Source organism: Culex quinquefasciatus, chromosome 1 (assembly GCF_015732765.1).
Source record: "Culex quinquefasciatus strain JHB chromosome 1, VPISU_Cqui_1.0_pri_paternal, whole genome shotgun sequence".
Taxonomy (NCBI): domain Eukaryota; kingdom Metazoa; phylum Arthropoda; class Insecta; order Diptera; family Culicidae; genus Culex; species Culex quinquefasciatus.
This window is the reverse complement of record NC_051861.1, coordinates 126,327,446-126,352,194: the sequence shown is the minus strand read 5'-3', so window position 1 is coordinate 126,352,194 and position 24,749 is coordinate 126,327,446. Positions and strand designations below refer to the sequence as shown.

Here is a 24,749-nt window from a genome sequence, read left to right as displayed (position 1 = left end):
AAGTAGGCTTCTCGTTCCTCCCAAACCACCTGTATGCAAAGCTCGTCTGATATTTTGTTTACCCGCAAGGCAGCCGGTTTCCAAACTATGAGGTCATCACCATCAGCGCTCACTTTTCCGAGAATTGGCAACTGCACGTGCTCGCACGCGGTCCGCCATAAAAACCGCGCGCTTGACGTCATCACTGCTCGACCCCTCTCAACACAACACAACGCTCAGCGAACGGTACTAAATCATGTTTGTACGAATGAACGAGGTGTGTGTGTGAGGGAAAGTTTTGATGTGGCGTTGCTTTTCTTTTCGCAGAATGTCAATGCAATTGACAGAATTACAAAACAGGTAATTTTGTCACATTGCTCGAGATCGCAAACAGGCGATTTCTAGCTGACTTGTTTGACAGATTGACAGAGAGAGAGAGTACTTACCTTCGCGCTGGAACGTCGCCTACTTCGAACACTTCACCGCAGTCGGTCTCTGGTATCCGAGGGGGGGTATATCGTTTCTGACGTCCGTGATTGGGAGATTTAGTCATGTCAATCAAGTTTGCGACCCTGCTAGGTGGCTCGACGCCAACTTTCAAACTGGACATTTAGCGTATCGATGTGATTGCGCAACGTTTGCGTCATTTAGGCAGAGCAAAAGGAACACGTTTCTCGTGGTTTCGCGAAGTGGTGGTGCGCGCATTTCGCCTCATTTTTATCGGCAAATTAAGCAGAAAGAGTGATTTCTGGACGCATCAACCCGCCAATGGTGCAGCAGGGTTTGTGGACCGGGTGAATTGTGCAGTGTGGGGACATGAATGAAGATCTCGCGCGATGATAATAAACAACAAAACGGATGGCAATGGTGCTGGTAACGTTGCAATGAAAACGTCAAAATAGTCGAATGAAAAGCGCTATACTTGGGTTTGTTGGTATTGGTGCGATCGTGGCGTCGGTGGTCGGTTGTAGTTGTGACAACCTGGTCTGTGGATGTTTTCCTTTCCTGCGGTGCTGTTCGCACGCGGAGTATATGGCCTACACAGGAGGCAAACGTGAAAACCGATGACTCATAGTCTATAAACTGGTCCCCTGGTTGGGCATATGTGTATATTTGTGTTTGGACAACCGTAAATGGGACGGTGAAATTCTTGGAAATTTCGAGACCTTCCACAGTGAGTTTGTGCAGGTTCTTGGCTGGATGGTAGCTTCTCAACCCGGAACAGGTGCCTCTTTTGGTTTGGTTAGTTTTGTTTGAACTTTCCCAAAATCGGGGAAATCCTGCTGAGTGCGTTCATTGAGACAATTTGTGCAACCGTGTCGTGAACATTCACCAATACAGAAAGCTGTTTGATAACAAGTGCTCCAGACGCGTCTTATCGTGTGTTTGAGACTGATCCGTTGCTCCAAGGATTATCTTGGTAGCTTCTTCGAGTGTCTTGCGAAATCCGTTTCGCCGTCGTCGTCAACCCCGAAACCAGTATTTCGCGTTTACGTGTGGGCGTCCACGTATTCTCACACACCCGCGAACCGTGCGAGTCCCCCCTCCTCCAACTTGAGAATACACACTAGTAGTGGTAACCATGAAGTCCGACTTGTCGAATGTCGTCCCGCCGAAATCGGACGAGAGTTCCGTTTCGTCCGGTAGCGCGAGCAACAGCAACAGCACGGCAGTGGTAACCGGCGGGGAAGATTCGAGCGGTCATCACGTCATCGCGAGTCAACCGTCGACGTCATCGATTGGCGCGGGACTGCTGTTGGCAGCGGCGGCGGCAGCAGCTGCGGGAACCACCGTTGGAGGACTGCTGGACGTTGGGAGTGTGGCGGCAGCGGCAGCCGGACTTGCAGGGCTAGGAGTTCCCCAGCCGGCACATCAAGCGAGCAACATTGTCATTACGAGGGCGGTAAGTTGAGCTGGAAATACATTAAAATTCGTTATTTTAGACATTCAAACACAAAAATACGATAACAAAAATTGAATTTGACAGGACCAAACATTCGTATTGTCACAATATTTACTTGTTTAACAGTGGTAGCGGTGAAGCCACCACCACTACTGTCGAAAAAGGTAAATATTGTTCTCGGGTTACTAGACGAATATCAGCTGTCAATTGTCTTGTGCAAGCAGAACATAACCAAACTTTTCGGCACCCTCAGCAAACGTCAAGATATTTTTACATGGCGGCTGGGGGTTTGTTTGCCTCAGATTTGCTATCTCTTTCCAGCAATAGATTTTTTTTGTCATGCGACTTCTAGCTGGTTTGTTTGACTGACCGCCCGATATTTCAGACAACACATAGAGGTTTCTACGTGCGCATGTATTGCGTGTACGTACACGAAAAAGATTGAGGTTAAATTTTGTTCGGCCGCAAAATCAGATGGTGCGCTAGTGTGCGTACGCAAAACGTCATAAAGCTCTATTCCGCATGGACTCTGACAGCTCGAGCTCGATCATTGTTTGCATCAGGACACTGTGACGAGGAGTTCGTCACATTTGGGTTAAATTATATTAAAGTCTCATTTTCATTTCTACACGTTCATTCAAAATCACTCAGTTTCGTAAATTTTGGGTGAATTTTACTTTGCTTTCGTTGAATTTTGAGTGAAATTCACATAAATCTCATGATTGACCTCAAAACACATCTCTGAGTAAGACAGGCATTTGAAAAACTGAATGATTTAAAAGTAGCGTGTATTGTGTAAAATTTTAAAGGATCGCAAAGTAAAAATTCTTACATGCTTAACTAATTCTTGTCGTCTAAGCTACTCATTGAGATTGAAGGCAATAATCAGAAGCCTCGATTTGATCGCGACAACCTTCCCCCCAATGATCGCTTCGCTCGCGGCGCAGGAAATCATCAATTCATCACACGATCTCGATCGAAACCCCCCCCCCCCCCCCTTCCTCTTCTTCGCGCAAAAGAATCTCTGAAATGCGCACAAACAAACAAGTAGACCTCGATGCACAAAACGCTCATCACTTATGCCTTAATATTGCAACACAAGTTGACAAGTTGTGCAAATTTCCAAAATGAATGCACCTTTTTCATACCCCCGCTTGTAATCGTCACCTTGTGTCATAATTGAAGTCTGGGCAACGCTTACATTTACGTCCGCTAGATAGCGCTTCACCTTGGATGCTCTGCATCCAAGCAGGCAGTGACGATTAGAAAAAATATATATATATTCGAGATTCATGGATTCTACATTACTATTCTACGGAGGCAAAGTGTCTGATGATAGGAGAAGTTGGCCGAATTTGGAGTGCAAGTTGACAACATTTCCAGTAAAAATAGGTTAAACTTCTTTGTTACAATCTCTTTATTAATCATCTCGTCAAAATTGATAAAGCTTTTGTTTGATCAATGAATAAACCAGTGAAAATGCCGACCTGTGTCAACAATCGGCCACATTCCCCTAGAGTGAGGGGTGGGAAGTAAACCATTTAATTGCCTGTCGACGACGACGACGACGGTTCTTTATTGTGCCGATAATGCACATTCCTGGGTCGTTCCGATATCCATACATTCATATGTATAAATGGACATTGTACACACACAGTGTTGCGCGAGAGAATAGGTGCATTCCACATTGAAGTTTTCATTCCTTGCTTCTCGAGATTGATTATGGGGTCCCTCAGTGTTTATGTCATTTGGAAGAAGGAAAAAACACAGTGGACTTGATTATCTTGCAATATCTGCGTCACAGACAATCGGATCAGAGTCTAAGAAAAAAAAAACTTTGATCAAAGCCAAGCCAGAATTTGATTGAATTCAATTAAGCGTGTTAAAACGTCAGATGCCTTTTAAAACACGACCTGTCAAATTGAATTCTAACTGACCGTTATTTTGGCATTATCAAAAAAAAAAAGTTCATGTCTGTTTGTCTGTTCCGGTGACCTCCTCCGTCCCGAGAGAGTCACGTGTTACGACCATGCTGGTCAACGTCGTCAAAGTCCAAGTCGCTGTTTAAAAATTGAAAATCTTTGTACGGCAAGGAAGGATATAAGACAAAGCATTTTTTGTCTGTTCCGTTCCCGTAAAATGTACGTATACAGCAGAAGAGGCAAAAGCTCTTTGTGTGTTTATATGGCTTTGGTTTTATCGCTCGAGTCGGCTGACTTTGTATTTATTTGACGGACCCAGATTTTTTTACTTTTCTGGCCGTTATGTATCGATTTGGGTTTCGTTGTTTTTGTTATCTTTTAGATGTTTTGTTTTATTTAATTTGACAAAACTTCAAAAAGATAAAAATATCTAGAAATCTAAAAATCTAAAAATCTAAAAATCTAAAAATCTAAAAATCTAAAAATCTAAAAATCTAAAAATCTAAAAATCTAAAAATCTAAAAATCTAAAAATCTAAAAATCTAAAAATCTAAAAATCTAAAAATCTAAAAATCTAAAAATCTAAAAATCTAAAAATCTAAAAATCTAAAAATCTAAAAATCTAAAAATCTAAAAATCTAAAAATCTAAAAATCTAAAAATCTAAAAATCTAAAAATCTAAAAATCTAAAAATCTAAAAATCTAAAAATCTAAAAATCTAAAAATCTAAAAATCTAAAAATCTAAAAATCTAAAAATCTAAAAATCTAAAAATCTAAAAATCTAAAAATCTAAAAATCTAAAAATCTAAAAATCTAAAAATCTAAAAATCTAAAAATCTAAAAATCTAAAAATCTAAAAATCTAAAAATCTAAAAATCTAAAAATCTAAAAATCTAAAAATCTAAAAATCTAAAAATCTAAAAATCAAAAAAATCAAAAAATCTAAAAATCTGAAAATCTACGAATCTACAAAAGACTCGATTATCCGAAGGCCTAGGCGAAATTCAACTTTGGATAATCGAGTTGTCTTATTTGTGATTGTCGAGTTCAAATATGATCCCAATACTATTGTAAATTTTATTTAGATTTTTTTTAATCCAAGATCACAATACAGTCTAGACTCGATTACCAGAAACCTCGATTATCCAAAGTTTAGATTATCTGAAGGTTTGAACAACTTCGGATAATCAAATCAAGATTTTTTTTTCGTTTCTTTCTATTTTCTTACTAAAAAATAATATTCGAGTTCCCCATTTAAAAATTAAAAAAAGCATATTTCAATATTTCATCCGCTATTTGGCCGCCATCTCGGATTTAAAAATTCTAAATTACTTTAGAGTAGTTTAGGGGTCATACTTAAGCTCAACAATAAAAAATAAGGTAATAAGGATTCGATTATCCGAAGTGAAATTTTGCCAAGGCCTTCGAATAAACGAGTCTGGACTGTATAGCACTTATGAAATCCTGAGAAAATACTTTTGGTATGCTAAGAGGAAATAACCACTCATCTTTTCAAATGAGGTTGCTGAACCCGAATTTAATGCTGAGAACAAGATAATGCAAAAATACAAATATATGTATGTAGTTCGATATTCGCTTATATACATGTGCTAAAAATTATTCAAATTTTAAATTCTGAAAATCTAAGAATCGCAAAATCAAAAATCAAGAAAAATATTAACAAAGCAAGGCTAAGAGAAAGGGAAATTATTTGAATCTTATTTTAACCACAAATTTGTTTCAAAATGAAAAATATCACAAAAATACACAAGTTATTTTTAATTGCAATACAATTTAAAAAATCATTACCAAAAATTCTAACGTTTGCTAGATTGTTTATTTTGATACGATTGGTATTCAACGCACTAAAAAAATCATATCATCATATTTTACTTCTTTATTTCATTGAACATTCAAAAAAAACTAAAACCGCGTTGTTCTAGGTACACCCGAAACCTTTTTGCGTCGTTTTCCTCTACCTCAAATTTCGTAAACAAACACCATTCCGAGTCCGAGCAGCAGCAATTTCACAACAAATTACGCCTCTTTCAGTAGGTAGCCTCTTCTTCCTCAGTGGCAGTGCACTTGTTCACGGGGGCCAACATGTTTGAACATGGCTAGACACGAGGGAACGAGAGAGAGAGTGAAAATCCCAATCCAAGTAGGCACATGGCCTAGGCACGTTGTTGTTTTCGTTTGCTGCTCTTTTTGGTGCAGCTTATCGAACACCTATCTCTCACTCAGTTTTGAGAGCGTTTTACTCTCGCTCTCTTGAGAGAGCGAAATTTGATTTGTGCTCTCTTTTTTTTCTCGAGAGCGCGTGATTTTGCAAATTTGTTCGCTCTCTCGCTCTGTCATGAAATTTTCAACCAATCGAGCGCGAGAGATGACGTCATTTGAGATATTTCTCTTGTTTCCGTTTTTTTAAGGCGATATTTTTTTTCGTACGGCAGATGCGAAAAATTTCATACGGTCGCGACGCGCGCGCTAAATTCAGGGCAAATAACTCAAGTGAGAGGGGGGCTTAAGTCGCTCGCGATTTCCAAGAACTGACGCATGACGCATAAGCCGCGCGCGCACGTTTTGTGAATGAAAACGTTGACGCGTAAAAACCCAAACCTGCAAGGTGTACCGGCTTAAGCTTAAGCCGTCTTTCTCAGAGTAGTTTTTCAGTGCGTTTCTCGTGTTTGTTTACAACACGCGGCACGAAAGTGGATGAGAGACAACTGAGAAGGGGAATTTTCAGCACGACGACGAAGGGCACACGCAGCCAGGTAATCGTGGGCAAGGTGAATTGGTTTATGGAGATCCGGGTTGGACTGTGGCAGGTGAGGGTTAATTGCCTTTGGGCCGGCCAGGCTCGGCGCTAAACTGTGGCGTTTAAGTGGCTTTTGCGCATTATCCGACGGGCCAGCAGAGTCGGTCGGCCACTGCTGGAATTGTGTTAATTTGTTGTCAACGGAGTAATTGCGAGGCAGGTAATGTACGAATTCAGACCACAGTTAAAGAATAGTTGAAGCTTGAAGGTTCTAAGTGATTTTTAACACTTGGAGTATTCAAATATTCGAAAAAAAAATCAAAAATATAGTTGATAGTTACTAGTTTGATAATTATTAGATCGAATAAAATTAATTAAATTGAGTTCATAATATAATTTTAATTTTAAATTTGAAAATGTTTTTTTTTCACACAAAGAATTGTTTATATATTGCTTTTGTATCAGAATAATTTGATTCGTCAATAATAATGTGATTTTATGTGTAGGAAAAAGATGTAGATTTTTTTTTATTATTACTTTCGTACAAAAGGTTTTTTTTAACAAAAGCCGAACGTTTTTATTTTCAGCAGATAAAATTTCTTTATGTATTTTTTTACAATTTTGAGATAAGTGATGAACAAAAAAGGCCAATGCAATTCTCGTTGAATGTCAAGATGCAAAAAAATAATTTTTGCTGAAAATTTTAAATTTGATTGATAAAACTTGTCGATTGTAATTTATTGTATAACGGTTATTTTTAGGTTTTTAATGAAGTGGCCCACTTTTAACCTTTTACAAATATTTAAAATCGGGACCGCAGATTTTATGATACTTTTATTTTCAAAATTGGGAAATTCTGGGTAAAAATTTAGCTTTTTTAATAACACACTTTTTTTTGCATCCTAAAGTCCTGCTTACAAAATTGTGTTGACCAAAAAAAAAATAACACCATTTACGACCTTAATGTTCAATTTATTAAAATTGAATGTTTTACTAGACTATTTGTATTGATATTAAAGCAATAAATACATTTTAGAGCTTTTTTTTCAATATCATTCATTTAAATTGTTTAAAGGATGTTTTTGCATATTTATTTTTAAAATTTTAATTTTGAGTATATTTTAAAGTTTTTGCCAACCCACTGCCTGAAAAATCAGGGGTTCGAAAAAATATTTAAAAAAAAACATCAATGGAAAGTTATGTGTAATCAGCTGAAATAAATTTCAAATGCATTTCCCTGCGTTTAGAATCATTTTTAGCATGTTTGGGTTTATTAAAAAAATCCATTGAACTCAATCCAGTACCGCAAAAAATTTTTTTTTTCGCTAAGATTTTTGTTTCCGTCAAATCTTGCATTTTTTGAAAACTAATGATTGCAAAATAACTGAACTAGTGAAAAATGCATTGTAAAATACTTTTTTTTTCATTCAAATGTTGAGAGCATGGCTTGTTTTTTTTTAATTTTTCATATTTTTGCCAGTAGGCGGCCTATGATCTGAAAATTTTGCAAAAATCAATTTTTCGCCCATTTTTTTATCTTTCAAAAGCATTGTAAAGTAGAACTTCAAAAATTTTAGAAAATTTTAGGGCTGGAAGCTTTACCTGTTTTATGTGACATTGCCAATGTTTTTTTTAAATGACAGTTTTTCAGTATTTTTTGTATTGTTTTAGACTATGCCTCTACGCATTTTTCTACAATTTTAATGACAATGGTCATTCTATAGCCGAAAATGTGAAAAACAAGCAAAAAAAAAAGTTAAAAAAGTGGTTGTGAACAAATAAAAAAAGACTAAAAAGGCAAGCGATAGGGAAATACTAAATACCGTAAAACGGGGTGACTTTGATAGCCGGGGTGACTTTGATAGGTTTGAGATTTTTCCGGAAAATGAAGAGTACAACTTAAATACGTACGGAATGGTATTGAATCATACTGACCGTGGTAGAGAAGTGTTCAAAGTACCTCAAGAAAAACTTGTCATAAAATTTTGAAAAGTTTAAAAAGTTAGTTGACTATAATTAAGAAAATGTTGATGAAAAACATTATTTAAATCTTCTCAAAGTGTCATTTTTTTCTTAACGAACATAATTTTGAATCGGAAAACGGAATGCATTTTCGGATTCTTTGGACAATTTTCCACTAGGAAAAGGTTGAATAAGTTTGTAAATAATAAATATTATGTGTTTTTGAAACATAAATAAATAAAAATCTCTTGTTTCTTAGGAATTTTCAGCTGAACAAATTTCATATAAAATGTGAAAACTTATGATTTTTGCTTCTATTTTTGCTTAAATGCAATATTAATCGATAATTTTATAAACATATCAAGTTTTAACGAATTTCAGGCAAAATTCTGACTTTTAAACAATTATACCTAAAATTTATATGTATTTTGTTAAAAAGCTTATAAACTTAGTTAACTAAATATAAACATTGATTTTTTCCTAGAAAACTAAATTAGCAACCTTAGTAATGTTACATTTGACGTAAAAGTAAAGTTTGAACACCTTAAATCTGATTTTAACAAGAAAAACTATGACTATCAAAGTCACCCCGGAATTCAAAATAAGAATTTTCAACGTAACTATTTTTTAAAACACTATTGAATTTTTTTTTCAAAAATGGTATATGGACCATGTGTGGGCTACCCCAGTACATGTTTTAAAATTAATAATCTCAAGACAAGCCTTACCAATTGGAAAATATTTCAAAAATAAATTGAAATCCTATCAAAGTCACCCCGGTTTACGGTACCAATAAAAACAAGCATAAACTTAACATAAAAAATGCGAATAAAAATACTTAAAATTAAACAAGAGAACCAAAACATGAGAAGTAAAGTTTTTCGTATAACAGAAGTTGCTAAAAAAATCCAAAAAAATAAAAAAAATAAAGTAAACAAAAGATTTAAAAAATTGGGCATTAGAAGGTTAATGATTATGAAATAAGATTGGGAACAGTGTTGCCATTTTTTTTCTTCAAGTGATTAGAAACGTTGACTTAATTTTAATGAAACATCAAATAGATCTTTTTTTTTAAAGAGTGTACCATTTACAAGTTAAAGCCACCAATTAGTGAAAATGAAAAAGAAAAAATCTGAATTTTTGTAATAAATTTTCTTCATAAAACCTTCAAATTAGACTTCAGTTGCCTCTGCGAGAAAAAATATCAGGAATTCATCCAATTTCCAGATTAACATATCTCAACAAGTTTTGAATCGATTTTCAATGTAGTTCTTCGATAATGTTCAACAAGGAGAAGAAAAAAATCAAAATTTGAAGAGGACACAAACACATTTAGGGTTTTGCAAAATACAATGCAAAATAATTTTGAAAAAAAAAAAACTTATGTTCAGTCTGTTTGTCTGTAATAAAGTTAAAAAATCTTCAACAGAAGATATCTCAACACAGATTAACAGATCAAATATTCGCAAACAAAATCCAATTTTCGTTTCCATTTACACAAAGTGCCCTCAATTACGCCGAAAAAACCCCAAATTTGTGACACCCGTCATAAATATCCAGGTCGAGTCAAGGACCTCCCCGTTGACATTTTCCCCAGATTGACTAATTGATTACGGAAGGCCTAAATTTCGTCGTTCCGGTACCGTCGTCCACCCATCAATCGGTCGGACCTGTCGTTGTCGTCGCCGGGGCAAGATAAGCCATCTTGGCGCTTCCGAGGGTGGCGCCACCACTCGTCACCAGACGGAAATTGAGTTGACAGAGAGAGAGGGAACAAAAGAAAAGGGAAAGGACGTTTCACGCAGTGCCCAAATGCAAACAAGCACAATTATGGCCCAAAATAAAGGGGGCCATAAAAGGATGGGCTCAAGGGGCGTGCAGGACCAGGAGGAAGGTCGACGACAGCTTGGCAGGTCGAAATGGGGTTAATACGGTCAGTGCTATTAGCGTGCCGAGGGGGGTGCCCACAAACCGGGGACCTGTCCTCTCGGCAATAATATTATGGCACACGAAGGAAATGGATTGGCTGGAAATTGTGTAAGAGTTTGTTTTTGATGTTGTTTTGATTTTTCAAAATTATTGGCAGCCCTGATTTTGACAGTTGTGGAACAAAACTGCCGAGGGGCTCGACACTTCTAAACAAGTTCTTTCCTAAATGCAAAATCCACGTCCCTCCCGAACGACCCCTCGAAGGTCCACGCCGGCCGGTTTCCCTAGCGGGCGCTGTATCGATCCTTTTGTCGCGCCACCGACATCGCACGATATGTTGAGGAGTGTCCCCTCGTCGTCGGAGTCCATCCGCCGGCGGGGTGTGCGCGCACCACAGACACTTGGCACCAGTTGACGCCTGGCTGGAAGGGAAAATCAATAAAAGAATCTCTCCTGAGGCGCGCGCTCTCGCACTTTCGTTCTTTCTCTCTCTTTTTGTCTATTTGATATAAACCACGCGATAGTAATTTTCCACCATCACTATTTTGAGGGGACAAAGGCGACGACGTTGACCTGCCCCTCGGTTGACCAGGGAGTACGAGGCACGAGGTTATGGTGAGGGGTCAATTGAAGCTTTGAGTGTTGAAATGTTTTGCATTTTTCAGTAGGGAACGGGAAATACAAGATTTGTTTCTGTTGAATCGTTCAAATAATTAGATTTGAGATAGTTTTCTGTCTGTCAATCTGTGGTATTTTTGACAGCTTTTTTTTTCTAAACAATACACGCTCAATAAAATTTGAACTTATTTACATCGGGTTGAATTGTTTTTTGCTGAACTGTCAAACTGACAGTTTCAAAATTACACTCACGTAAAAAACTACCCACTTTGATTTTCTAACCTTCCAAACCGGCGTCAGTTCTCCCCGGAATTGTTGACCACTTTCGTCCCAGCAATTGGTCAACGCAGTCAATAATTCCCGGTAAAATCGAGGCATGCCATGCTCGCACCTTTCCCCCGTTATCAATAAATTTCATTCTGTGGCAAAAATAAACAAACTGTCGCGCCGACATACTGCGATTTGCAACATTTGCCGTTGCAACACTTTCACAGCGCACCAAATTCCAAGAAAAGCTCGACTTTCCGCAGAAAGTGGCGTAAACAACGGGGCCGCCTGAGAATTTCAAGTGTGTGAGGTTCGATTAATTTTTTGTTGTTGTTGTTTGTTTGACTATCTTATCGCCGGAAATGAAGCAAACTCTGGCGGAGTGTTGGCTGATAAGCGGAGTAATTCTGGCCGGGGTTGATGGATTACGATAAACAGTTATTTTTGCGACATTCGTTTTATGTGTTTGAAACTAAAATGAATGCTTGCGTCATTTGAAAGAGATAAAACTGGTTTTGTTATCATAGATTTGGTAATATCTGGAGTTTTTTTTTTAAAAGGTCCAATAAACCAAATTTCCAGTTTTTGCTTTTTGGGTGTTTTTAAAACCGCCTTGAGTCAGAGGTACTTAAAAACACCCAAAAAGCAAAAACTGAAATTTTGGTTTATTGGACCTTTTCAAAAAAAACTCCAGATATTTACTTTTTAGATAGATAGATTTTGTCTTTTTCTAGTTTCTTAACAAAAAAAACGTAAAAATATAACAGAATTGAGGTCTAAAATGACACAATCCGAGCATAATATTTATCTTTTTGGCAAGTGACGGCACCACAATTCCTGTCAAAAAAGGTAAATGATGGCAACCCTATTCCGATGAAAGCAAAATGACAACAGTCAACATTAGCACGGTTGTCAAATGAGAGCCCACAACAAAAGCACCAGCTGTCAAATGGTAGCCCATAACAAATCATTGTTTGGGTTTTTGATTTTAAAATTTTTCGCAATTTTAACGATAAATTCCTGAAAAAAAACAAGTGAATTGTGTTGCTGATGGCAAATTTTATCATATTCTTATAGATTCCATCCCAATATTGGCTGAAAATTCAGTTCGAAAAAAGTGATTTTTCTGTTACCCTTTTTTTGCCTTTTTTCTTTTGGATGATCAGATTACTAATTGGAACGTTCAAATGTAAACATCGGTTTGACAACATTCGAAGAAATGAGTTAGGGAATTCTCATAAGTTTGGTAGTTTTATATGCACGTGTAAAACACTAAAAAACCCATAACCTAAAGAAAAACCATCAGTCAGCCCAAGTGACGCAAGAAATTAACTCTGGTTATGATAAGCTGGAATGACGTTAGTGGAATTCGATACAGAGAGAACGTGTGGGCAAAAGAACTTATGTGGGAGTTTTGATGAAAATGAGACCAACAGTTAAATTTAAATGATGATCGACTTTATACAATTGGGCCCTAAAATGAAGCTTAGATTGCTGATATTATTTTTTAACAGCGATAAAGCTTATTTTTCTGAGTACAATGACCCTTTGTACGACCACAAAAAGTTTAAAATTGATTTTTAAGTCAATTTTGAAAAATTAACCTCGCGGTCCTTCTTGTCAGAAAAGCTCCTACTTGACAGCTCGTTCCAAGGGGACCATAGTTGATCCATCGAAAAAATGTTGACAGCTTGACAGCGGTGCACGGTTACTCAAATCTACTTACTATTTCATGCAAAAAAGTTAAACTGAAGATAAATTGAAGAGGAAAACCCATTTTTTTAACATTTCAACTAATAAAATCGTTGAAGCTTCCCAGAAGTAACCACTTCCAAGAACCGTCACCAGATTGAAAGATTAATATAAATTGTATACTTTCACCCCTGCTCCTCCTCCTCACAATCTTCCTCATACTAGACATCTCCCTGACCTTTCCCAACAAAAGGCACATCCCACGCGAACCAGTTTCCATTTTCCGGGAAAATTCTCTGCCCCTGAATTGCGACTGCCCGCGGTAGCGTGGCGCACATGTGCCAAAAACGGCAACCTTTGGCAAACCGGTAAATACACTACCGCAGTGACGGAAACCGGCACGTGCTCCCGCGACGTGGCCCTTTTGGTGCGGCTCTTGCAGCATCTTGCGCAGTGCAAATTTGACAGCAAGCTTACCTCTATCACAGTAAGCCTTGCGCTTCAAGGTAAACAAACGCCGAAGGTGGGCAATTGTCAAACGCAGCTTTAAAAACAATTAGCAAGCGCTTCCTAACGCATTCCAAATTGCCAATAACTCCCGGCAGACCCAAAACAGACAGAAAGACAAGGGGGACGGGAAGCCGGCGGAGCCGGCGACGACGGGTTCAAGTAGAGCGCAAATAAATAGCTGATCATCTCATCGATATTTCTTGGAAATTGAGAATTTGGTCGGGTGTGCGCGACACATAGTGCCCAATCGTGCCGTCTCGCTTTTTGAGAGCGAATCGTGCACGGGTTGAAACAGGAAGGAACACGTTTGCGAGTTGAGGGAGTTGGGGAGTTCGGGGGGGTCGCTGCACAGAAAGATCTGGGCTTGGGAATCCCCAACTTTTAATTGTGTGGGGGCCGCCGCCGTCTGGTATCGCATAGCGAGAGAGGGAGAGCGAGAGCGAGAGCGAGTGCGGAAAATGAGAGCGAGAGAGGAGAATGCGAGAGAGCAAAGCGGCGAGCGATATAAAACCAAAGCAATGATGACGCATACCTTCAGTCAAAGTTGAAGTCGCGTACCGAACAGGTCCTGGACCAAGAGTGAGAGAGCACGCCGGTTCAAGGTGGAGAAACATAAAGGTGTTGTTTCATTATCAAAGCAAGCTGTTATTAAGACTGTGAAGTGCCGTGCAGTGGCGCAAGAACTTGTGCGAATTTTTGGATATTACCGGAAGAAACTGGACAACCTTGTTGCAGCCCGGGTCGACTAGACAACTTGTCGGCTGTGGTAGTGCGTGACGGAAGAATCAAGGGGGTGTAATTAGTGAGGTGTGTGTGTTTGATTGCCGTGTGGTCAACCGGGCAAATCGACTTCGTGGAGCCGGATCCGGAGGAATACCAAGCCGTCCAGATGACGCGGGACGATAACGTGCTGTTGAACGACGTCTACTTCACCTCGTACAACATGAACCATCACCAACCGCTGACACCGTTGACCCCAATCAGTAAAATTGTAAGTGTCCCGCGGACCTCCTCTAACCTAAGAACTCTGGACGACCTTGTCGACCCAGATATCCCCCTACTTATACATTGTAATTCGTGCCCGTAATTGAACCCAACGGAGGAAAGTCTTCTCACTGGGTGGTGGCGACGGCGGTCAAGCCGCCGAAGGAACCGCTCCCCGCGGGGACACGCCAAATGGCGTGAGTGCCGCCATATGTACATGTGCACCGCGTCGAATATAAACCATGACATCAGCGCGCGCCCATTGTTGAGCGAAAAATTATATTGAAGTTAACGAGTCTCGCGCTCGCGCGGGTATCGTCGCGATTTGCGCTGCTTTGTATCGTCGCAATTCCCGGCGGACATTGTGTTTGTACTGATAAGATAAAGCCATTACTTTTTTTTTGCGCTGCAAAATCCGTCCATCACACGCTCTAACCCTACTTTGAGGACCCTGAACATCCCTACAGAGCTCCCCGATCGAAGCAGGCCGATGCAGTTGTAAGATCCAGTTGGCAAGGTCACGCGCGATCGTAGTAGGCGCGCGCGCTGATGCAATATCCGACGATGACGGCTGTGTCGCATCGCCTACTGTCGTTCTTTGACAGTTTGTCCACGAAAAGCGCAAAAGGGCTGGAGAACAAACAATTCCGGTTCGCGGCGGTAACCGAGGCTGATGGAAGTCGCTGCGATTGAAATGTTCAGCACTGTTAGAGCGATGACATCGCGTTTGACAGGTGTTGTTGATGGAGAATATGTACAAAGCGTTGCAAACTCTTTTTTTTAAGCCAAACACTGACTAAATTATGTAGTCCGTTGCCATTCCGGTCATGTCTACGACATAACAACTTTGACTTTTTGGCGAAACATTTTCACAAAATGTATAAACGATATTTCCACATGTTTGGCAGGTTAAGTCCATCCAAATCATCGGCAAATTTATACTGGGTTGACATTTGCCAAAAAAATCGTTTATGTCACTCCTTGCAAATTGTTCGCTGACATAAATTACTCGGTCCTTCTGGTTATGTCTACCATACAACAACTTGGATTTTACTGTTTACTTTTTTTCAAGAAATTCAATTTAACTTACCAAAAATTCCAATGAATAGGAATTTTCCAGCAAACATCAAAACAACAAATTCCTTTACCCCCCCAAAACTGGTTTCGCGCGAGACAATACGCGAACCCTCCAAGGTAAACAAACCAACCCAAACCAGTCAACGGCGCACACAAACGACGCACCACGCGCTCATGTTTTGACGAGTTGTTTACGTTTCGATTTCTGTGTCAAACTAGCTTGCCGCGCAAGGCCTACTGCGCGCAAATTTCGACTTTTATCGCCTTAATGAGATGGGCGAACACAAAAAACGTTCAAAACAACAACAACAACAACCGGATACGCGACAGTCCGACAGACGTGCCGATTGTCACAGACAATGACACCAACTTTGTAGTCGAGACGCGCGCGCATTATCCCCTTAAGCCGCTCTTTGTCAAACAAAGCGCGAGGCCTGGAAACAAGGACACCAAGTCGTCGCTTTCTCCAGACGCGATAATATCGCGCGAAAACAAACAAGATAATCGCGCGAGAAAATGGAGGGCATTACGCCCTCCTCAACTGTCAAATTGGGCACACCCCGTGCGGAAGGTCACGCACAGGGCGAAACGTCAAAGATCTTTCGAGAATCGCAGTAACCCATTTATCCTTTTATACGCGGCGGCGAACTCACGACACGACACGATGGAGCCATAAAGTCCACCGCTGCACCGCATTTGCACGGACGCGCTTCTATTTACTTGTGGTGGAAACGTCAGGTACGTCGTTGTCTCTATGTACTGCTGCCATAAAGGCGACGGCGACACACGTTTTATATCGTTTTTGGCGGCGACGTGGAAGTCGGAGACCCCGCGCAAGACCAAAAAGTTGGAGTGCACCGCAAAAGGCACACAAAGTGTGCCATGAAATTGCGAAAATTTTAGTGTGTTTGCTTAAATTTTATTGCGCGCACAGCGCGAAGAGTGCTCGTCAAAGCAGGCGGCGACGGAACATGTTAGATCCTGTCGGCGTCGTCGCCGCCGCCAACTGCGCCCTCTAAACTGTCAATATTTATGGAGTTGGAGTTGGTGTCGCCCCCCTCGAAGACATTACGGACTTTGGACCGAGGGGGTGGCCACCCGCCGAAAAGTCTTGCGAGAACAACTCTATTGTTGTTGTTGTCGTTTGGTGGGTCCCAAATTAGCAAACTGTCGCTAAAAGGCGCACGTGTTCGACTTTCAGTTTGCTAATTGCTTCAAGGCGACTGGAACGTGGCACACAAAGCGCGCACTGACCACCACCATCCCCGTTACGGTACGGTACCCCCCGATTGGTCGCAACTTTCAATAAGGAAACGTCAGTGCGGTGAACCGTTTGGCGCACCAACATGGCGGCAAACGGCTTCCTTTGTTCGCCCTGCGGGATTAGAGCAGGAACAACACTTGCAAACGTTTTCGAATAAGCGTGTACATAAATAATTAATACCCATTGAAAGATTATTCTCCAGCCGGCTGCACCGCTTATACTGCGACGGGGTACGACAACCTACACAGCAAAACCAAACTGATGATGCAGTTGGTGCACGTAGCAGGCGCTGCCGCTGTCATTATTGGTTGGTTTGTTCTGGCTGTTATTGAATTTATTGCCAGCAGCTGAGCTGCGAATTATTTCGCAAGCGCAACAAGGAAACGGAGTAGGCTATCCGCGAAGAACGCTGGAAGAGTTGAACTTCCGACGACCAACGCGACGACGCGACAAAGCAGGCGATGGGCGATGCTTTGACAGATGGGACTTCGAAGAAGTGTGTTCGTTACCGGACCTTTGTTCGCCAGTAAATCTAATTAAACGTCTTTTGAAGAGGCACCAGCATTAATCGTGGATCGTATACGGGTTGCTTTGATTAATTATGAACGTAAATGCATTCCAGATTATGCTTTTGTAGTGTCGAACCCCTTGTTTGTCGCGCTACTTTGACATTTACACTGTTGACGGAATCGGGTCAAAACGTATTTATTTAAACTTGCATAATTTCTCTCCGGAAATCGCACCACTCTATCAAATAATTAACCCGCAATCAATCTCGACAGCTGGCGATAGACTTCCTCGGCTGACCTAACCATAAAAAATAATCAAAACACTCCTGTCACTGGCACACGCTCAGATGAAAATACTAACTTTTTTTCCTGCATCGCGCCAAACTCAGAGTTACGTGGGATTTCGCGCAGTTATGAATCATAAGTTGCGCTACTTGTTTATCAACAGAGCTTTCGTGGAATTGGCAAACTGATAACGAGAGGGCGCAAATGGCGCGAGATAAGGGCGCGCGCTACTGTCCCCTTCACTTGGTCGACGTCGTCGGGCGACTTATTTGTGACGGTCGCCTTATCGCGTTTGTTTGACGTGACGAGAGGGAAATCGCTTGATTTTTTTTTGTACTTGGAGTAAGGATTTTGTAGCACATTATATTTTTTTTGCACTTTATTTATAACAAATTTTATCATAATTCTTGTTGTACGCACATCTAAAACTACCCAGAATTCTCAAAACTGATTTTACCCAGAAATGTGTTTTAGAGGCAACTATCAGATTTGAAAAAATTTCGCCCAAATCTTAAATTGGGTCCTAAAATGAAGCTTAGATTGCTGATATTATTGTTTACAACGATAAAGCTTATTTTTCTTAGTGCAATGACCCTTTGTACGGCCACAAAGAGTTTAAAATGGATTTTTGAATCAATTTTGAAAAGTTAACCTCGCGGTCCTTCTTGACAGAAAAGCTCCTACTTGACAGCTCGTTCCAAGGGGACCATAGTTGATCCATCGAAAAAATGTTGTCTTGTCAAATTTTTTTTTGCATTGAAATGGAAAAAAGTGATCAGAAATCGTTTTTTATCGTGTTCATTACCGTTGTACATAAAAATTGACATAGGGCTTTAGTACCCAATTTGACCGCGAAACTTCTTTCTCAAGTTCGATCTAGCAAAAATCTGAATAATTTCGGATTAGGGTGTAAACATTAGTGCCAGGGGCGTTTCAAGGGGCGTCCCCCTGAAATGTTATCGCCCAAATGTTCCCCGATAAAATTGTGGTAATTCAACGATGACGGAAAAACCCAAATCACGGTACGTCCCCGTGTTCTCCACTCGATACAAAACTGTTCTGTCGAGCTCGCTCTAGTCGGCCTTCTGGCACTCATTTTAGTGCGGCGCAGTCGATGGCGATAACGACGACGCAAAAAGAAAAAAAAATCCACCATCAAACAACGCCATAATAATACATCGTGCACACACCAACCAACTCGAAACGACACGTATCACACAGTCACTGCGGGACGTCATCCAGCTGCTGGGTCGAAGTCTGTCTGACCGGCGGCTTTATCGCTGGGGAAAAAATGCAGCAAATGTCCGGCGAATGCGCTAATCGGAAGCGCCCCTGCGGCGCCAGCAAACGCCCTCCCATTTTCGAAAATCATTCAAATCTGTCAAATTTGCACGCTTAATTAACATTCAGCGTGCACATACGTCACTTTTAACCCACCAGAAACGGATGCCGGTGTGCAAAAGGTCGAATCTGAAAACCTTGAACGCACGCAGTAGGCCACCGCGCGCTGATTTAATTAGCGGGTTCTGCGCCCCCCCTAGCGGTCGAAAACGGAAGCTCCGCCAGAAACGTCTCACGTGGAGTGTGTAAACAAACAGATCGCTGTCAGATTTTTCAACCCAAAAAATTTATTTAACCATCGTTTTTCAAACCTCTAACACAGTAGGCGACGGTGGGGAAATTTCTCTGACCAGCTTGTCTTGGTCCTCTCAAATTCGGAGAACGGATTTGGCACGTACTCAATATCGGGAAAACCCCAAAAAACGCTTGTGTCTGTGTTTGTGTGTGTATGTTACGCATCGTCGCACATGCCGCTGGTTTGTCTCGTCTTGCCGAGGTCACCGGCGCGTGGAACCGGCACCAGCGATGAGTTAATTTATTTTTGGGGGGGAAACCCGCGTAGCGAAACATTTGAGCGATTTCCGAGAATTAGGAGCTCGGTGTGTGTTGTTGTTGTTTTTGAAGGCATTGACATTGAAAAAGTGCAAAGAATTTTGAATTGTTAAAAGCAATTCAACAGAAAAGCTAGAAAAAATCATTAACGATTAATGAGCGTGTTTGATCGAACCTACTCAAAAATGAGTAAAAAGGGCAAATGAAACATTTGATTAAATTTCACTTAGAATGCAAAATTATTCAAAATCTGACAGTTACATTTACTCACTTCTGAGTAGGTTTAGATTTGACAAATGTAGCTAAAATCTGTGATTTTTAGCTTAACCCAAACCAGCGTGTAAATGTCAAATCTAAAAACAAATTTTCAAAACTTTTATTTCAAACTGGGAGCACTGCCATCCAATTGACGGCAAGATTTATGGCGGTAATTTTCACCACCCAAGTATTTCAACAAACACAACAAAAAATCAAGTGAGATTGCAACTTGCTAAAATAAAAACGAATGCTCTCTTCTCGCAAAAAGCGAAAGATCCTCGCACGGTGTGCGCAAATGTCTTGCATATGTTTCGAAATCTCGCGAGGAATGTATGTTTTTTTTCGCATATCTCTTCGCCGCGCCACTAATTCGGCGAAATTTATTTACAAACAAACGTTTTTTTGTTTATTTTAGACATTACCCGCGATTTCTCTATCTCTCACACGTCGTGCTTCTTCACAATACAGGTTCACCTCAGAGTAGAGAGCACGACCGATCACGGTTGGTTCTATTTTTAACAGATTTCCCTCGAAACTGTCACGACTACACTTAGCCGTGCAAAAAATCGGCGAATCTTCCGAGAGAAAATCGCTCCTTGGGGGCGAAAATTTCGCCCGCGAAAATTTTGCGCTCGTTCTCGCTCAGTTACGAAAACGATCCCAAACGTGCCGCGCCGCGTGCCCTGTCCTTGCCGAAGGAGGAGGCAAATTCCTTGGCCTGGCCTGCTTGCGAACCAAAATCCGCGCGGGAATCTTTGGGCACTTTTTAGAATTTATTAGCCAAACTTTCGAACGAACGACTACAATCGTAATCAAAGCCGTAGATTTCAAGTCCGGAGAAAAAAAAAAGTCGAACCAAATCCGGATTCGTGACATCAGAAAAAACCTCACGAAACTGCTAGAAAGAGAGAATTAGAAAACACGAAAAACGAAAACCAACCGTATTGTGAGTGCGTTGACAACAATTGGACGAGGAGCGAGCGAACGAGCGCGCTTCCTAGTTGTTGAACACTTTGCGCAAAGTCGAACCAACCTTAAAAAGTGACGTAATCGCGTTAGTGCCCAAATCTGCCAACTAGTCTGAAGAAAATAATTGGCTTTAGAGAACACGACGACGAAAACGACGACTAAGACAACCTCGCTCAAGTGACAATAAATCGTGCGAGAGTGTCTAGCTTCATCTAGCGCAAATTAGAGTGTAATACTTTGACAGATGGTCACCTGTTCCGGTAGCGCTGTGCCCACCTTGATCCCAAATAAACGTTTCGCAAATTTGCATTTTTTTTGAAGAGATTACAAAATTAGTGCAATAAAAGTGAGAAGGGGCAAAGATCAGCGAATCGAATCATGATTAAAAATAAAATCCTAACTAACCGACGACGACGACGACGGATTGAACTCAGGTTGAACGGAGAGAATACACAAACACACACACACACTCACGTGCACGTTACACGAAACAACAACGCGTTCTAATCTCGTCGGGTGAGCAATTCGATCGGGTGAGCAACAGGGCGATGTCCGTGGATGTAAACAAAACATTCATGTTGCCATTTTTATTGACACTTTGACAGCTTAACGAGTACACGTTTATTGCAAGTTGGGCGGCCACATTTCTAAGGCTTCCCTCAAGGTTGACATTTGTGGGCACGTGGTTCGCCGCTCGGCGTTACGCACTCCCGGAACATGTGACTTCTAGAGGTGCTTGTGTTGCAAGCAGGAACTATTGACACACCTATTGTCGATTATTTCCAGCGACGACACCTCTCGACAGCAAATAAACCAAACCCAAACGAACCTAGTTTATCAGTGAACACATCGATACCTTTATTAGTATAATTAGTGCACGATGGATGCCTGTGAGATTGCCAACTTCCTGGCCAAGGAACTTTTCATGAACCAGGTTGACCGAACCATAACCTAACTCAACGCCAACTAGATCCTAACCGCCATCTTTCTCCTTCTCCCCCTTTGCAGTTCGCCTCCTTCGATGGTATCCACAGTGGCGTCCCCACTAAGACGACCCCCACCCTGACGCCGACCACGCTCAAGAACATCGAGCAGACGTTCCTGGAGCTGTCCAACGACACCGCCCAGAACATTCCGTGCCAGGCCGGCTTCGTGCCGCCGCCGTTCCAGTTCGAGGACCACAGCCAGGACGACCGCTGCGACAACAGCCGCGAATCGATGAGCTCCGGCTCGAACAGCTCCTGGCAGGTGACGCCTCCGCCCATCATTTCCGAAGACCTGGACTCCAAGTCTTCGTCCACGTCGATGGAAACGGCGACGCCGCAGCGCCGCGGCGGATTGGCCACCGTCGTACAAGCGGGCGGACAAATCACGACGACCCCACAGCAAACGCCCGGCAAGACCTCACGCCGCAACATGGGCGGTCGCCGTCCGGCCAAGGGCAACAACCTGAGCCCCGAGGAGGAGGAGAAACGCCGCGTGCGTCGCGAGCGCAACAAGATGGCCGCCGCACGGTGCCGGCGGCGGCGCGAGGACCACACCAACGAGCTCGTGGACGAGACGGACGGTCTGGAGAAGCGCAAGCAGGCCCTCCAGGATGAGATCAAACAGCTGCAGCAGGAGAAGGAGGATTTGGAGTTTCTGCTCAACTCGCACCGCGAGCATTGCCGGCTGCAGGGCCGTCGCAGCCCGCTGGAGCGAAAACCGGTGGCGCTGGTCCAGCAGCCGCAACAGCAGCAGCAGCAGCTGGTGCAGCAGATTGTGCGCCAGCAGCAACCCGTCACCGACCTGCGCATCGTTCACCCCATCAGGGTTAAGGAAGAACCGGAAGACCTGGCGGACCAACCGCCGGCCAAGAGGTGAGTTGCGAACAGTGACAACTGACGTGACCGGATTCTTTTTGAGACCAAATTTGACTGATCGCTATTGTCTTTTGCAAGCAGAAAATAACCAAACTTTTCGGCACCCTCAGCAAACTTCAAATCAATACAAATTGCTGCCGGATCTTTTTCCGGATCTCTCCGGGGGAAGAAATCCATTGTACAAATCCCCAATTTCTCTCCGGTTTCTTTCAAGTTTCTTGTTTCTCTTTTTCAATCCTTCAGTATTACACTTTGAGACCCCTTTTTTAAGACAACAACGACTAAAAATCGTTCACCACTTTTCACGCCTACTTTGACTGTTGTTTGTTGATGTCAACTGAAGTTTTACGATGCACGACAAACTATAATCAATCAAATTTCGTTACTTTACTCACCTTTGACGTTTGACAGCTGACTGAAATGCACTGAAAAAAATCAATCAGTCAATTTCTTAACAATCGTCTAACAAACCTTACCCACCTTCCTTCCAGAACCAAACTGATCCTGTCGAACGCGCTGGGCGACAGTCTGGACACGCCAACGCCCACCACGATCGCGCCGGTCCTCACCAGCGTGAACCTCCCGCCGCGCCAGCTGATGCTCCCGAGCGGGCTCGTCACGCCGACGGCTTCCACGAGCAGCGTTGCCGCGGCCGGACGTCCGGCCCGGCCGGATAGCCTGCCGGTGCGGACCGGAACCACCTTCCCGCTGCTGAACATGCGCAACATCGTGCCGCTGGACGCCGGCGTCGGCATCTCGACCCCGTCCAGCGGGCTGTTCAACTTTGACAGCCTGATGGACGGCGGAACCGGCCTGACGCCGATCGCCGCCCCCATTTCGCTGCAGTCGAACCGCGGCCCGCTGGATCTCATCACGCCGACCAGCACGGAACCGTCCAAGCTGTGCAGCCTGTGAGACGAGGAGGAAGAGGAGCAATGGAGAAGCAATTGTTTTGTTGTTTTAAGGATAGAATGAATGCGGAGAGAGCGCGTGGTCAACAATGGCGTTGTGATTTAATTATAAAACTACAGTTTTTTTGTGACACGGAATATTAAGAGCCAGATTGTCTGCGAGAGTTCGAGAGGTCGCCATTTAGAGTAGTCATTAAGATGTTTAGCGAACGCAATTTATGTTTTTCATTATTTTTTATGTTTATTGTTTAATCCCACCCTTCGATTTCAAAAGTTTAGTTCGAATTCACTAATCCTCCAGAGCAGTGTATATTTATTGTCCTCCCTCTACGGTTAGTTGTAGAATTTATCTGTAGTTAAGCCAAAATAAAGATGTAAACATTTCTTACGCAAGCAACTTTTACGTTTTGTGCCTTTTCTAAATCGAGCAACCCTTATCTCACTATCCCTGATTAAACTATTGATAACCCAAACATTGAGTAACCTTAAGAATATTTTATCGCTTTTCAGAGAAAAAGAATAAAAAAAAACAACCACCCGCAAGCTTTACAAGTAGCCATTAGCCTTAAACAAAAAACTAGTTACGTTTACACACAGCGAAAGAGCGAGACGAAAACAGTATGCGAATAACCAGTTAACGAGAAAGAGAGAGAATAGAAGTGCATCGCAGTCATTTATTTTTCGATTACCAAGTATTTAGAACGAAGAAGAAGCAGACAAAGCAACGCTCAAATCGAGAATGATAAACAGAGAGAAAAAGGAAGCAAGTGAAAACGAAGCAGCCGGAAGTCGCGTCCAGGAAAGTCCCAAGATTGACAGGAGCGGAAGAATGTGTGTGTGTGCGCGAATGAGCAGAGATAATTGTGCGAAACAAAGAAAGTGGAAAGATAGCAAACACAGCAACCGGAAAGAAATGTATTTACAAGTTTATTTTTATTTTATCTACAAGCGGAAGGTTCCGAAAATGGCAAATGCCGTTGGCGTGTATTCTTCATTTTTTAAAGAAAATAACAATAAATATTACGGAAGAAAGCAAAAAGGGAAGCAAAGTTCGAAACGCTAGCAGTTAGAGCGCGCGCGCACACGCACGTTTACGATTACTTATCGCTAAGTATGAAACTCGATGAAAGCCATAAATACAATTGATACCAAATAGCTGCAAAAATAAACATCAACTGTGTTTTGTGTTACGGTAG

The 24,749-nt window shown here is 41.8% G+C and overlaps 1 protein-coding gene across 8 annotated transcripts; it reads left to right on the top strand.

Moving 5' to 3' along the window:
• The first annotated feature begins 612 nt into the window (after positions 1-612).
• LOC6035104 (transcription factor kayak) lies at positions 613-24,722 on the top strand. 8 transcript variants are annotated; one of them, XM_038266966.1, is made up of 4 exons: positions 20,437-20,757; positions 21,567-21,714; positions 21,789-22,639; positions 23,134-24,722. In XM_038266966.1, exons 2-4 carry the CDS (start codon positions 21,661-21,663, stop codon positions 23,555-23,557), a joined length of 1,329 nt encoding a protein of 442 aa, XP_038122894.1. In that variant the 5' UTR covers positions 20,437-20,757; positions 21,567-21,660; the 3' UTR covers positions 23,558-24,722. The 8 variants fall into 8 exon arrangements, with proteins under 8 accessions (XP_038122870.1, XP_038122875.1, XP_038122894.1 ...); XM_038266972.1 differs by having other exon boundaries at positions 20,437-20,761; XM_038266963.1 differs by having other exon boundaries at positions 20,437-20,852.
• The last annotated feature ends 27 nt before the right edge of the window (positions 24,723-24,749 follow it).

What these genes read in the sequence shown, in the direction of transcription:
- LOC6035104 (XM_038266942.1), top strand. Translation starts at nt 1,562, where the DNA reads ATGAAGTCCGACTTGTCGAATGTCGTCCCGCCGAAATCGGACGAGAGT. An exon ending in ACATTGTCATTACGAGGGCG is followed by an intron (nt 1,883 to 21,788) that starts GTAAGTTGAGCT and finishes CCCCCTTTGCAG; the next exon opens with TTCGCCTCCTTCGATGGTAT. An exon ending in GACCAACCGCCGGCCAAGAG is followed by an intron (nt 22,640 to 23,133) that starts GTGAGTTGCGAA and finishes CCTTCCTTCCAG; the next exon opens with AACCAAACTGATCCTGTCGA.